Source organism: Hyla sarda, chromosome 2 (genome assembly GCF_029499605.1).
Source record: "Hyla sarda isolate aHylSar1 chromosome 2, aHylSar1.hap1, whole genome shotgun sequence".
Classification (NCBI taxonomy): Eukaryota; Metazoa; Chordata; class Amphibia; order Anura; family Hylidae; genus Hyla; species Hyla sarda.
This window is the reverse complement of record NC_079190.1, coordinates 496087517-496102653: the sequence shown is the minus strand read 5'-3', so window position 1 is coordinate 496102653 and position 15137 is coordinate 496087517. Positions and strand designations below refer to the sequence as shown.

The 15137-nt window shown below is 44.4% G+C and overlaps 1 protein-coding gene across 1 annotated transcript in view; it reads left to right on the top strand.

Annotated features, from left to right (window-relative positions):
* The window catches only part of C2CD2 (C2 calcium dependent domain containing 2), a 51685-nt gene that overhangs the window by 20029 nt on the left and 16519 nt on the right, over positions 1-15137 (top strand). Inside the window, exons 7-9 of the mRNA XM_056560209.1 lie at positions 5728-5792; positions 11120-11235; positions 12827-12989. Coding sequence (XP_056416184.1) covers positions 5728-5792; positions 11120-11235; positions 12827-12989 — 344 coding nt within the window. The remainder of the gene's footprint in view (positions 1-5727; positions 5793-11119; positions 11236-12826; positions 12990-15137) is intronic.

The following is a 15137-nucleotide window of genomic DNA, read 5'->3' as shown; positions in this document are numbered from 1 at the left end:
CTCATTCACTGGCAGCAAGCAGAGGTCTTGACCCTAAAAACATTCTGATGTATGACTGCTCCCCCCGTTTTCCACCCTTCCCCTTGTTCTGTATACATGGGCACTCCTCTTAGGGTTGCATGCCACCCCCAAGGTATGTGCCCGCCGGGTGTACGACCATACTTCTGTGCTTCCTCCACCCGACAGAACCCCCACCGATAGCTGTCAATGAATGCAAAGCGTGGAAGGCCTGATGAGCATCTCCCAGACAATGATCGCCTTCTTTTACAAATAGACTGTGTGTGCGGCATTGCTGACATTCCAGACACACTTCTCATCTGTCTGGGCACCTCTTGCTCATCTACAGTGTCCTCACTCCTTATTCCGATTCTGTAAAGCAGCAGCATAGAGTATTTCAGGAGAGGAACGTTCTGTCTCGTCCTGTCCTGTCCAGTCGCGTGATGATGATTAGTCAGGATGGGGCTGATGGTGTTGTAATGTGAGAACGGTGGGAGATCAGAGACCGAAAGTCACATAGTGGAAGGTGCAGCACAGAGTATTTCAGGAGAGGAATGTGTTGATCTTGTCAGGGGTAACAATATTTTTGATTCTAGGATGACGTATGGCAGTGTTTTCCAAGCAATGTGCCTCCAGCTGTTGCAAAACTGCAGCTCCCAGCATGCTGGGAGTTGCAGTTTTGCAACAGCTGGAGGCACACTGGTTAAGAAACACTGATGTATGGGGACACTGTAGGTAAGTGATTCTCACAGACAAAAGCTGTAGTGTCGTCGTGTTACTGGGAATAAAGATTGTGAACGATCAGAGACCGAAAGTTTCATAGCGGAAGGAACAGGGTACCCAGCAGCACAGAATATTTCAGGAGAAGACAGAGGCGATCAGTCGACAAATAATAGGCTATGTTCACACTAGGAATCGACCGATTATCGGTTTGGCCGATATTATCGGCCGATATTCACGATTTTGGACATTATTAGTATCGGCAATTACCATGCTGCGCAGCGCAATGACGAGTGACGTCCTCAACGTGACGTCACCATCAGTGCACACAGTGACAGCTCAGGACGCCGCCGGAGCCAGAAGTAGCGCGGACCCCGGGAACAGATAAAACCGGGGATGGGGGAGGCAATGGGGCAGTGGCGGTGGTTGGACTCAGGACAGGCAGGGGGAGAGAAGAGGGCGGCGGCGGTCTCTGGCCAGAGATAGGCAGGGGGGAGCAGCGGCGGCGGTGGTGGTTGGACTATTGAGGACCCAGGACAGGCAGGGAGAGAAGTGGGCAGCGGTGGTCTCTGGCCAGAGATAGGCAGGGGGCAGTAGCGGCGGTGGAGTTGGACTAGGGAGGACCCAGTACAGGCAGGGGGAGAGAAGTGGGCGGCGGCGGTCTCTGGCCCCGCGAAAGCCGCTGCAGTTCATTGATCTGCAGCAGCTTCTGCGGGGCCAGGGGGGGGGGGGGGGGGAATAGCCGATAACTTATACCAGAATATCGGTATAAGTTATCGGCTATGGGCCTGAAAGGTCACAGATTATCAGTATCGGCCCTAAAAAAATCAATATCGGTCGATCCCTAGTTCACACCACGTTTATGAAGTACACTTCCCGTATCAGGTTTTTGGATGAAAAACGAATTCCTCAAAACCTGATTAAACTGTATCAAAAAGTGTGTACAAATTTTAACCCGTATACGGTTTGAAAAATGATGTGCGGTTGCATCTGTTTTTTTTTAAGAGAAAAAAAAGTTTAAACTTTTAACTTTTCACTCCATTATGAATAAAGTTTCACTTGTTTGATTGAAATTCCAAGAAAAAAACTGTGCAAAGTCAAAAACCGTACGTGCAAACCATGGACGGGGAATGTTCTACAGGGTTCCGGAAAATGGGGGGGGGGGGGGGGGGGAAAGATCACATAGCAGATACACAATGCCTGATACAAAGCATCATCCATATAGGGGGAGATTTATGAAAACCTGGTACAGTTCCCATTGACTGTCATGTTTAAAAAAAACGTATACGTTTTCCATACGGTTTTTCACCCGGACCAAAAACCATGGTAGGCTGCGGTTTTGGGTACGGAAAAAAAACGGACAAAACCGTACAAGATGCAAAACGGACACAACCCGATACAGAGTCAATGCATACGGTTTTCAATATGGTTTCCGTACGGTTTTCCCATTGAAAACGTATACGGGAAATGTATTGCAAAAACGTGGTGGGAACCCGGCCCTACTTGGATTCTAAAAAGATGCAGCACAGAATATTTCAGGAGAAAAATGTGCTGATCTTGTGATGACAGGGACAATGATACTTGGATTCCAGGACTATGTACACCAGTGTTTCCCATCCAGTGGGCCTCCAGCTGTTGCATAACTACAACTCCCAGCATTCCTTATATGAATATAGATGTATAGCAGTGTTTTCCATGCCCAGTATGTCCAGGCATGCTGGGAGTTGTAGTTTTGCAACAGCTGGAGGCACCCTGGTTAGGGAAACACTGATGTATGGGGACTTTGTAGGTATCTGTACCTCACAGACAATAGCTGTAATGTTCCCAGTGTCGTCATGTTACTGGGAATTTCCAGGCTTTCATTATGCTCTCTTCATTATACCTGAGGGGGAGGTGGGGGGATAGTATTGTGCGGGGCAGTATTCAGCTCTGTATGGCTGTATTCTGCCCATTGTTAGCCGTTTCCTGTGAAGGACTCACGAACTGTGAGCGGCTGCCAGTCCTGCGATCCTCATGTATGGACGGGGAATGTTCTACAGGGTTCCGGAAAATGGGGGGGGGGGGGGGGGGGGGGGAAAGATCAAATAGCAGATACACAATGCCTGATACAAAGCATCATCCATATAGGGGGAGATTTATCAAAACCTGTGCAAAGGTAAAGTTGCCCAGTAGCCCATAGCAACCAATCAGATCGCTACTTTCATTTTGCAGAGGCCTTGTTAGAAATGAAAGAAGCCATCTGATTGGTTGCTATGGGCCAGTGGCCAGCTTTTCCTGTGCACATAGTAGGGCCATAAGTCATTATGAAATTATGCCAACTACATATCAAGCCCTTGAAAACTACAGCCATATGTGTCCATATAAATGTGCTTACTGTATATCAATAAACATATACTACAGCACTACACGTATCCATATAGAAAATACTATACTGTACATGTTCTGAAAGGCGAAGTTCACATCACCGTTTGACATCCATTCATTTAGCTGGGCAGTTTTAAACAGGCGATAACCTGATTTTTTTTTTCTTATTAAAGAGTACTTCTCATGATCTTGTTAAATGTTATAATCCTCCTTATTTTTATTATTTGTTAGTTTTCTACCTTGATATTGTTCTGTATTTTCTGCTCAGTATCAGTCAGATTCACAGACTGGGAAGGGGTGTTCCCCAGCAGGCGTGACATCATCTGAAGCCATACAGGGGAGAACTTCCTCCCTCACTCTGCTACACACAGCCCAGAGCAGTTCAGTGTGAGATGAGCTATGATTGGCTAAGGCTGCACACACCTCCCTCAGCACTCCAGACTGCATTTCGTGCTTTTGGACTTCTGCCAGGCCAGCAGGAGTCCAAAGTCTGTGCAAGAGATGGGAGGGGGGAAATGTGCTCTGGACAAATAGGGAGACACTTAATGGCAGCTTTTTAAACCCAAATAAAACATAGAAAACGTATTTTTTTTTTGTTGTCAAAGTACATTAGAAATATTTTTTATTTACCATAAGGAGTGCCATAGCAAAAATTAGTTTTAATGAGATTTACCCATTTAAAGGATCCGTTTTTAAGGGTAGGGTCACACGTGGCGTAAACGCTGCATATTTGACACACCTGAGTATTTCTGTGCTAGCAAAGTCTATGGGAGTATTAATAAACACTCATATACTTTGCTAGCACTGAAAACGCACGTGCGTCAAATTGTCAGCGTTTACGCTACGTGTGACCCTACCCTAAATTGTCCTTTAAAATATTGGACTGTTTGATCAGCCCGATTTACAGATTTCTATTGTGTTTTTTTTAACTCCTCCTCTCCCTGGTACAGGAAGCGCCATTACCATATTTTACCACACCACCCATAAGCACATAGGACTTCCATGTAAAATTTTTGAATATGTGTTCATGTTCCGTTTGTTGACAGGTACTTTTTGGGGGGCAAAAAAACTGCATGCACCATTTTTATTCATTTTTTTGGTCTTCTCAAAAAAACAGACAACAGAAAGAACTGATGTAAACTGAGATGACCCATTTATATTACTGGGATCGGTTTATTTTTGTTTAGTTTTAGGGGCTCCGTCGGTCAGTCTGATGGATGGGAGTTGAGTGGAGAAAAAATACTACATGTCCTTTTTTTAAGCTCTTAAAATACCAGACTTCCGACGGTCCCCATTTAAGTCAATGGGGTCTGTGGGACCCGGCGGTGTCAGTTGTGCTCTGACCCATTAAAGGGGTACTCCGGTGGAAAACAATTTTCTTTTAAAATCAACTGGTGCCAGAAAGTTATACAGATTTGTAAATTACTTCTATGTAAAACTCTTAACCCTTCTACTACTTATCAGCTGCTGTATGCTCCGCAGGAAGTTCTGTAGTTCTTTCCAGTCTGACCACAGTGCTCTCTGCTGACACCTCTGTCCATGTGAGGAACTGTCCAGAGCAGCAGAGGTTTTCTATGGGGAATTGCTTCTACTCTGGACAGTTCCTGACATGGACAGAGGTGTCAGCAGAGAGCACTGTGGTCAGACTGGAAAGAACTACCCAACTTTCTGGGCAGCTGATAAGTACTGAAAGAATTAAGATTTTTAAATTGAAGTCATTTACAAATCTGTATAACTTTCTGGCACCAGTTGATTTAAAAAAAAAAAAAATGTTTTCCACCGGAGTACCCCTTTAAGAGCCCAATCGGCGCAACAACAAAAAAAAGAGCAAAACGGACTCTGAGCACAACAGAAGTGTAAACCTAGCGGAGCAGACAAAGGCCGTTGTGAATCTAGCCTTAAAGGGGTATTCCAGGAAAAAACTTTTTTCTTTATATCAACTGGCTCCAGAAAGTTAAACAAATTTGTAAATTACTTCTATTACAAAATCTTAATCCTTTCAATACTTATCAGCTGCTGAAGTTCAGTTGTTGGTTTCTGTCTGGCAACAGTGCTCTCTGCTGACATCTCTGCTTGTCTCGGGAACTGCACAAAGTAGAAGAGGTTTGCTATGGGGATTTGCTTCTAAACTGGGCCGTTCCCGAGACACGTGTCATCAGAGAGCACTTAGACAGAAAAGAGCAACTCAACTTCAGAAGCTCATAGGTACTGAAAGGATGAAGATTTTTTAATAGAAGTAATTTATAAATCTGTTTAACTTTCCGGAGCCAGTTGATTTATAAAAAAAAAAAGTTTTTTCCTGGATAACCCCTTTAAATTCCACCGTGTTCACGGTGCAGCAGAATCCTATTGAAAAAGAGCAAAGAGTATATAGTAATACCATCTATAGTCAGGTCCTGCGGAATGTTCTAGAAGAGTGGTCTCCAACCTGCAGACCTCCAGATGTGGCAAAACTACAACTCCCAGCATGCTCGGACAGCCGTTGGCTGTCCGGGCATGCTGGGAGTTGTAGTTTTGCCACATCTGGAGGTCCGCAGGTTTGAGACCACTGTTCCAGGGATATTACTACAGATCTAACAATATTAGTGAAGCCATTTCTTCCACCATACAGATGTAGAATTGAAAATTATATTATTTTTCTTTCAGTGAACTGAATGCAAAATCCAGAGAGCTGCAGCTAGAGATTTCCGAATCTGGGCAACCAGCCGGGAGTAAGTACTTTGGCTTTAGACCGTTCAAGATTTTACTTCTTTGCCCACTGTTTATAAAGTAGTACAGTGAGATATCTGTCCATAGCCGTCCAATAGTCCAGAATATTTGATAATCCGGTACCAATGATAATACAAAGTCAAAAATTTTAGATAGTCGGGCATCAATATATATACTGTGTGTGTGATGTATATATATATATGTATGTATGTGTGTATATATATATATATATATATATATATATATATATATATATATTTATATTAGTGACCCCCCGACCTACAATGGCCCTGACATACGATCATTTCAACATGCGACGGCCTCTCAGAGGCAGCATCAACATGCGATGCTTTTGTATGTCGGGGCCATCGCATAAACGGCTATCCGACAGCGCAGACTGCTTCAGCTGCCACCGAATAGCCGTTTACGGTGCCCCGTGTGGTCCGCTGATGATCACTTACCTGTCCTCAGGGCTCTGGACCGTCCTCTTCGGGATCCCCTGCATCGCCGGCGCTCTCCATCGTCATCATCACGTTGCTGCGCACGCCGTCCCGTCATCCAATAGGAGCGGCGTGCGTAGCGACGTGATGGCGGCGACGGAGAGCGAGGATGCCGGGGAAGCAGAGGCCTTGCCGGAGCCTCGGGGACACACCGGGGACGCGGCGACAGCGATGGAGGGCGACATCCGCGGCGGGGACAGGTGAGTATAACCTCCAATACCAGTGGTCTTCAACCTGCGAACCTCCAGATGTTGCAAAACTACAACTCCCAGCATGCCCGGACAGCCAACGGCTGTGTTGTAGTTTTGCAACATCTGGAGGTCTGCAGGTTGTAGACCACTGTCCTATACTTTACATTGCACGGATCCCTCAACATACGATGGTTTCAACAAACGATGGTCCATTTGGAATGGATTACCATCGTATGTTGAGGGACCACTGTGTGTATATATATATATGTACATGTATGTGTATGTATATATATATGTATGTGTATGTATATATATATATATGTATGTGTATGTATATATATATATATATGTATGTGTATGTATATATATATATATGTATGTGTATGTATATATATATATATGTATGTGTATGTATATATATATATATGTATGTGTATGTATATATATATATATATGTATGTGTATGTATATATATATATATGTATGTGTATGTATATATATATATATGTATGTGTATGTATATATATATATATGTATGTGTATGTATATATATATATATGTATGTGTATGTATATATATATATATGTATGTGTATGTATATATATATGTATGTGTATGTATATATATATATGTATGTGTATGTGTATATATATGTATATGTATGTGTATATATATGTATGTGTATGTGTATATATATGTATGTGTATGTGTATATATATGTATGTGTATGTGTATATATATGTATGTGTATATATATGTATGTGTATGTGTATATATATGTATGTGTATATATATGTATGTGTATGTGTATATATATGTATGTGTATATATATGTATGTGTATGTGTATATATATGTATGTGTATGTGTATATATATGTATGTGTATGTGTATATATATGTATGTGTATATATATGTATGTGTATATATATGTATGTGTATGTGTATATATATGTATGTGTATGTGTATATATATGTATGTGTATGTGTATGTATATATATATATATATATATATATATATATATATATGTGTGTATGTGTATATATATATATATATATATATATATATACGGTATGTGTGTATGTATATATATATATATATATATATATATATATATATATATATAAATACCGTATATACTCGAGTACAAGCCGAGTTTTTCATCACGATTTTTCGTGCTGAAAACACCCCCCTCGGCTTATACTCGAGTGAACTCTCCACCCGCAGTGGTCTTCAACCTGCGGGCCTCCAGAGGTTTCAAAACTACAACTCCCAGCAAGCCCGGGCAGCCATCGGCTGTCCGGGCTTGCTGGGAGTTGTAGTTTTGAAACCTCCGGAGGTCCGCAGGTTGAAGACCACTGCGGCCTTCGACATCATCCAGCCCCCTCTCACCCCCTTTAGTTCTGTACAGTACTCGCCTCCGCTCGGCGCTGGTCCGGTGCTGCAGGACTGTCCGGTGAGGAGGTGGTCCGGTGGGATAGTGGTTCCTGGCTGCTATCTTCACCGGGGAGGCCTCTTCTAAGCGCTTCGGGCCCGGCCCCAGAATAGTCACGTTGCCTTGACAACGACGCAGAGGTACGTTCATTGCCAACGTACTTCTGCGTCATCGTCCAGGCAACGCCTCTATTCTAGGCCCGCAGCGCGGAGAAGAGGCGCCCCCGGTGAAGATAGCAGCCCGGAACCACTATCCCACCGGACCACCTCCTCTCCAGACAGCCCTGCAGGACCGGACCAGCGCCGAGCGGAGGTGAGTACTGTACAGAACTAAAGGGGGTGAGAGGGGGCTGGATGATGTTGAAGGCCACAGTGGTCTTCAACCTGCGGACCTCCGGAGGTTTCAAAACTACAACTCCCAGCAAGCCCGGACAGCCGATGGCTGCCCGGGCTTGCTGGGAGTTGTAGTTTTGAAACCTCTGGAGGTCCGCAGGTTGAATACCACTGAGGGTTGATAATGACAAGAGGATGATGAAGGGGGGGTGTGGGATGATGAAGGGGGGTGGGGATGATGACAAGGGGATGATGAAGGGGGGGGGGTGTGGGATGATGACAAGGGGATGATGAAGGGGGGTGGGGATGATGACAAGGGGATGATGAAGGGGGGTGGGGATGATGACAAGGGGATGATGAAGGGGGGTGGGGATGATGACAAGGGGATGATGAAGGGGGGGGGGGTGTGGGATGATGACAAGGGGATGATGAAGGGGGGTGGGGATGATGACAAGGGGATGATGAAGGGGGGTGGGGATGATGACAAGGGGATGATGAAGGGGGGTGGGGATGATGACAAGGGGATGATGAAGGGGGTGTGTGGGAGGATTACAAGGGGATGATGAAGGGGGTGTGTGGGAGGATTACAAGGGGATGATGAAGGGGGGTGGGGATGATGACAAGGGGATAATGAAGGGGGGTGGGGATGATGACAAGGGGATGATGAAGGGGGGTGTGTGGGATGATGACAAGGGGATGATGACAGGTGATGATGAGGGTCTGGATGATGACAGGCGGTGATGATGATGAGGATGTTAATGACGGGGGTCTGGATGATGACAGGGGGGGATGATGTATTTCCCACCCTAGGCTTATACTCGAGTCAATAACTTTTCCTGGGATTTTGGGTTGAAATTAGGGGCCTCGGCTTATACTCGGGTCGGCTTATACTCAAATATATATATATATATAATATATGTATGTGTATATATATATATATACAAAACAATTATCTGATAATTTGACAATTGTACACTATATATATATATATATATATATATATATATATATATATGTGTACAATTGTCAAATTATCAGATAATTGTTTTGTTTATTGTATTCAGGATTGCCGGAATTAAAACGGTGTTCTTATCTCAAAAAGTTAGCGTACTAGTGGAAAATGCCATCGTTTTATGATTGGTGCAGGTCTGACCTCTAGCGCCCCCCACTGATCTTGATAATGAAAGGCATGCAAAGTGTTGGCATATCCAAGCTAAATGCTCTGCAAACTATGGACCTCCAGCTGTTGCACATTTCTGAAAACTATGGACCTCCAGTTGTTGCACATTTCTGAAAACTATGGACCTCCAGCTGTTGCACATTTCTGAAAACTATGGACCTCCAGCTGTTGCACAGCTACAACTCCCAGCATGTTGGCTATCCGGGTATGCTGTGAGTTGTAGTTTTGCAACATCTGGGGGGTCCAAAGTTTGTACACCACTATCCATCGATATGCTAACTTTATCGCTGCCCTCGATCTTCTTGTCTCATAAAGTAAGGCATTGTATCCCGTAGATGAAATCTTGACTCGCAAGTTATAGGGTTAACCAATATAGGTATATGGCCACAAAATCCAAAAATAATAAACTTAAAAAACAAACAAACAAAAAAAAGCTCAGAAATTTCCTTCTGGTCCCCATGGTCCATACATATTATTCAGGTAAGTGTCATCTTTGAATGACACATCTCTGCATGCACGAGAGACAGGGAACCCATAGGCCTCAATGCAGAAATGAGACATACAGGCTGGAAGTTTGTAGTTTTGCAACCGCTGTAGAGGTACAGTGATCCCTCAACTTACAATGGCCTCAACATACAATAGTTTCAACATACAATGGTCTTTTCTGGACCATTGTAACTTGAAACCAGACTCAACATACAATGTACAGACAGTCCAGATCTGTGTAACGTGTCAACGGCTGGAAAAAAACAACCAATCAGAATGGGCATTCACTGGTAAATCCCCTGTATTACTGAAGTGTATGCACTGACTGGTGTCTGGTAGCACCACCTACAGTACAGGGAGGTATTACATGTTCTGTACTATTTACCTGTATTACTGAAGTGTATGTACTGACTGGTGTCTGGTAGCGCCCCCTACAGTACAGGGAGGTATTACATGTTCTGTACTACTCTTTACCTGTATTACTGAAGTGTATGCACTGACTGGTGTCTGGTAGTGCCCTCTACAGTACAGGGAGGTATTACATGTTCTGTACTACTCTTTACCTGTATTACTGAAGTGTATGCACTGACTGGTGTCTGGTAGTGCCTCCTATAGTACAGGGAGGTATTACGTGTTCTGTACTACTCTGTACCTGTATTACTGAAGAGTATGCACTGACTGGTGTCTGGTAGTGCCTCCTATAGTACAGGGAGGTACTACATGTTCTGTACTCTTTACCTGTGCCAGGGATAGTTGCTCCAGGTGAGGGCGGCTCCATGTTACTTTTTTTTAGGACATTGTGTACTGTACAGGACCCTGAAGAAGCTCCTGTCCTCTACATAGACAGTGATTACAGCTCCAGCAGATCTCTATTACTTTTATATGTGAGGATTTGCTTTATCTCTATTAGTTATTTACTTATTTTTCTTTAATCCTCACTTTTTCCTATTTTTGGATGACATTTTAATGAATTCAGAACCAATTACCAGGTTTCCATTGAGTTATGGTCTCAACATACAATGGTTTCAACATACAATGGTCGTCCTGGAACCAATTAATATTGTAACTTGACACCGGCACAATGTGGTGTGGTTAGGGGCCCATAGACCCAGTTTTCTCCTGCCATTGTGTGATAGCTGAACAAATCTGAATGCAGTCTGGGTGACGTATGTTCATTTTCTATATATCTTTGTTTTCACTGAAGGTCCCCCATTGGCCAGCACTACCGTGCCCTTGGATCTATTCAGGAAGAACCCCTCAGGAAGGCAGAACTACTCCCTCCACCCCAACAGCCCCTTATCTGGGTCGATCAGCGCTCAGGTAGGTGCCTGGTGATACAGAATGTGTGTGTGTGTGTGTGTGTGTACATATATATATATATATATATATATATATATATATATATATATATATATATATATATATATATCCTATATTATATTTTAATTTGGGCTTTGATTCCTTTAGTATTTTTATTTTTATTTTTTTGGGCATATATAGTGTAGCAAAGGCTATTATTAGAGAATAATGTAGAGGTCCTTGTGCATGCCTTCTGCTTACTTGTTTTAGCTAATGTAGCAGGCATGGGTTAGGCTCCATATTCGATTCAAATCCATCAATGAAATGATTTCCTAGTTCTGCCTACATTTCCCATGAATCCTTCCTCTGGTTTTGCAGAGAGAGGGGGAGGAGTCTCATCAACATTTTTGCAACGATTTTTGGAAATTCACGGCAAAATCATAGAAAAGGCAGTAAAAATGTGTGATCACAGCCTCAGGAGAAGTGTATAACTATTATATATCCTGATCCCATAGATATAGTAGTAGTAGTATACAGATAGACCTGGAGGGGGAGGTGCATAACTACTATTTATCCTGATTCCATAGAGATGGTAGCAGTATACAGATAGAGCTGGAGGGGAGGTGTATAAATACTATATATCCTGATCCCATAGAGATAGCAGCAGTATACAGATAAAGCTGGAGGGGAGGTGTATAAATACTATATATCCTGATTCCATAGAGATAGCAGCAGTATACAGATAAAGCTGGATGGGCGGTGTATAACTACTATATATCATGATCCCATAGAGATGGCAGCAGTATACAGATAGAGCTGGAGGGGAGGTGTATAACTACTATATATCCTGATCCCATAGAGATGGCAGCAGTATACAGATAAAGCTGGAGGGGAGGTGTATAACTACTATATATCCTGATCCCATAGAGATAGCAGCAGTATACAGATAAAGCTGGAGGGGAGGTGTATAAATACTATATATCCTGATCCCATAGAGATAGCAGCAGTATACAGATAAAGCTGGAGGGGAGGTGTATAACTACTATATATCCTGATTCCATAGAGATAGTAGCAGTATACAGATAAAGCTGGATGGGTGGTGTATAACTACTATATATTCTGATCCCATAGATATAGTAGCAGCAGTATACAGATAGACCTGGAAGGGGAGGTGCATAACTACTATTTATCCTGATTCCATAGAGATAGCAGCAGTATACAGATAAAGCTGGATGGGCGGTGTATAACTAATATATATTCTGATCCCATAGAGATGGCAGCAGCAGTATACAGATAGAGCTGGAGGGGAGTGGTTCTGGGTGCTGCCAGGAGGGATCTGATTAGTGATGATGTCATCCTGTAGATCACAGGAAGTCAGCTGACGTGCTGACACGTTAAGCACTGTGATTTTCTGTGGGTCAGGCTGGTGATCACATGACCCAATTACAGCAATGAAATGCAATGTAGGACCAGTGATGGTGAATGTGCATGATATGGGCAAACAAAATAAATCTGGAGTGCTTCTTTAAAGGGCTCACAACCTGCTATTGTGGCTTGTTCTCTTGGATACAGTATTGACTGGTGACCTATGATCTGTTCTACTTTATTTCAGTTCTTGTTTGTGGAACCGAATGAAATGAAATCCTGGACGGTCCCGGTCCCTGCAAAGAAAGTAGAGAAGGACCGGACGGTGATGCCTTGTGGTACTGTGGTCACCACCGTCACTTCTGTCACCTCAAAGCCGAGGTTAGAGGGAAAGAGCGAGAAAACATCAGGTATTTTATGTTATGTGGTCACAACAAAGCCAGGTTCGGTCCTATAAGTCCCATCAATAAGTGGGGGAGGGACAACAAAGTGTTGGGGAATAAATAGGTATCTGTTATTTTTTTTTTTTTTTAACACCCTAGAAGCAGTGTTTCCCAACCAGGGTGCCTCCAGCTGTTGCAAAACCACAACTCCCAGCATGCCCGGACAGCCAAAGGCTGTCCGGGCATGCTGGGAGTTGTAGTTTTTCAACAGCTGGAGGCCCCTAGTTTGGAAAAGCTGTGATCAACACAGATCTCGGCATCTGAAGTATCTGTGGGGCATTGTGAGACTCATCGGACCACCCACAGCATGATCGCGGGGATCCGATGAGTCAATAAGGCAGCTGGACGTCTGCTCACCCACTCTAGGGCCGCTCTGGGGATCTTTTTTGTATGGTCTGCTTTCTGGCAGGCTATAAAAATAGATCCAAGTAGATCGCTGATATCACTGATCCATGTTATGTCAATGCATAGCGCTGAACAGTTACAGCAATCAAAAGGTTGCTTATATTAGTCCCCTGTGGGAAGAATCCTCCAAAAGTTGCAAAATTGTAGTTTTCTTTTCAACCTCCCACCCATAGGCGTGCGCACGGGGTGTGCCGGGTGTGCCCAGGCACACCCTAATCAAGCTCAGGGGGGCATCCGAGGCCACCACTGAGCAGCCCGCAGCCCTCACATTCGGGACATCCCTGTGTCCCGAAAGATCTTTTCGGGACACAAGGATGTCCCGGTTACCTTTCTACAGCGGCCCCCGCGTTAACTTTAAAAACACAGGGGCCGCCGGGAAGTAGCGCACGCAGGGACGTCATTGACGTCCCGTGCGTGCGCCCATAGTAACGGAGGAGCGGAGATTCAAGGAAGAGGATGCGCGCGCCGGCCGGAATGGTAAGTGACCAACACGATCTGGCAGCACGTCTTCTTCAGTGTTCCGACTACCGGTCCTCCGGTCCCGGGACCTACTGCTATGGACTATAGGCCATAGCAGTAGATCGTGACCCCGGACCGGAGGACCGGTGGTCGGAACACTGAAGTGGGGCAGTACACAGACATACAGCCTCCAGCCATACACTGTATATGGCTGAAGGCTTTATGTCTGTGGGGAATATACTGCACCTAATGTGGGGGACTATACTGCACCTAATGTGGGGGACTATACTGCTCCTAATGTGGGGAGCTATACTGCTCCTAATGTGGGGAGCTATACTGCACCTAATGTGGGGAGCTATACTGCACCTAATGTGGGGGACTATACTGCACCTAATGTGGGGGACTATACTGCACCTAATGTGGGGAACTATACTGCACCTAATGTGGGGGATTATACTGCACCTAATGTGGGGAGATATACTGCACCTAATGTGGGGGAACTATACTGCACCTAATGTGGGGGACTATACTGCACCTAATGTGGGGAGATATACTGCACCTAATGTGGGGGAGCTATACTGCACCTAATGTGGGGGAGCTATACTGCACCTAATGTGGGGGAGCTATACTGCACCTAATGTGGGGGAGCTATACTGCACCTAATGTGGGGGAGCTATACTGCACCTAATGTGGGGGACTATACTGCACCTAATGTGGGGGACTATACTGCACCTAATGTGGGGAGATATACTGCACCTAATGTGGGGGAGCTATACTGCACCTAATGTGGGGGAGCTATACTGCACCTAATGTGGGGGAGCTATACTGCACCTAATGTGGGGGAGCTATACTGCACCTAATGTGGGGGAGCTATACTGCACCTAATGTGGGGGACTATACTGCACCTAATGTGGGGGACTATACTGCTCCTAATGTGGGGAGCTATACTGCACCTAATGTGGGGAGCTATACTGCACCTAATGTGGGGGACTATACTGCACCTAATGTGGGGGACTATACTGCACCTAATGTGGGGAACTATACTGCACCTAATGTGGGGGATTATACTGCACCTAATGTGGGGAGATATACTGCACCTAATGTGGGGGAACTATACTGCACCTAATGTGGGGGAACTATACTGCACCTAATGTGGGGAGATATACTGCACCTAATGTGGGGGAGCTATACTGCACCTAATGTGGGGGAGCTATACTGCACCTAATGTGGGGGAGCTATACTGCACCTAAT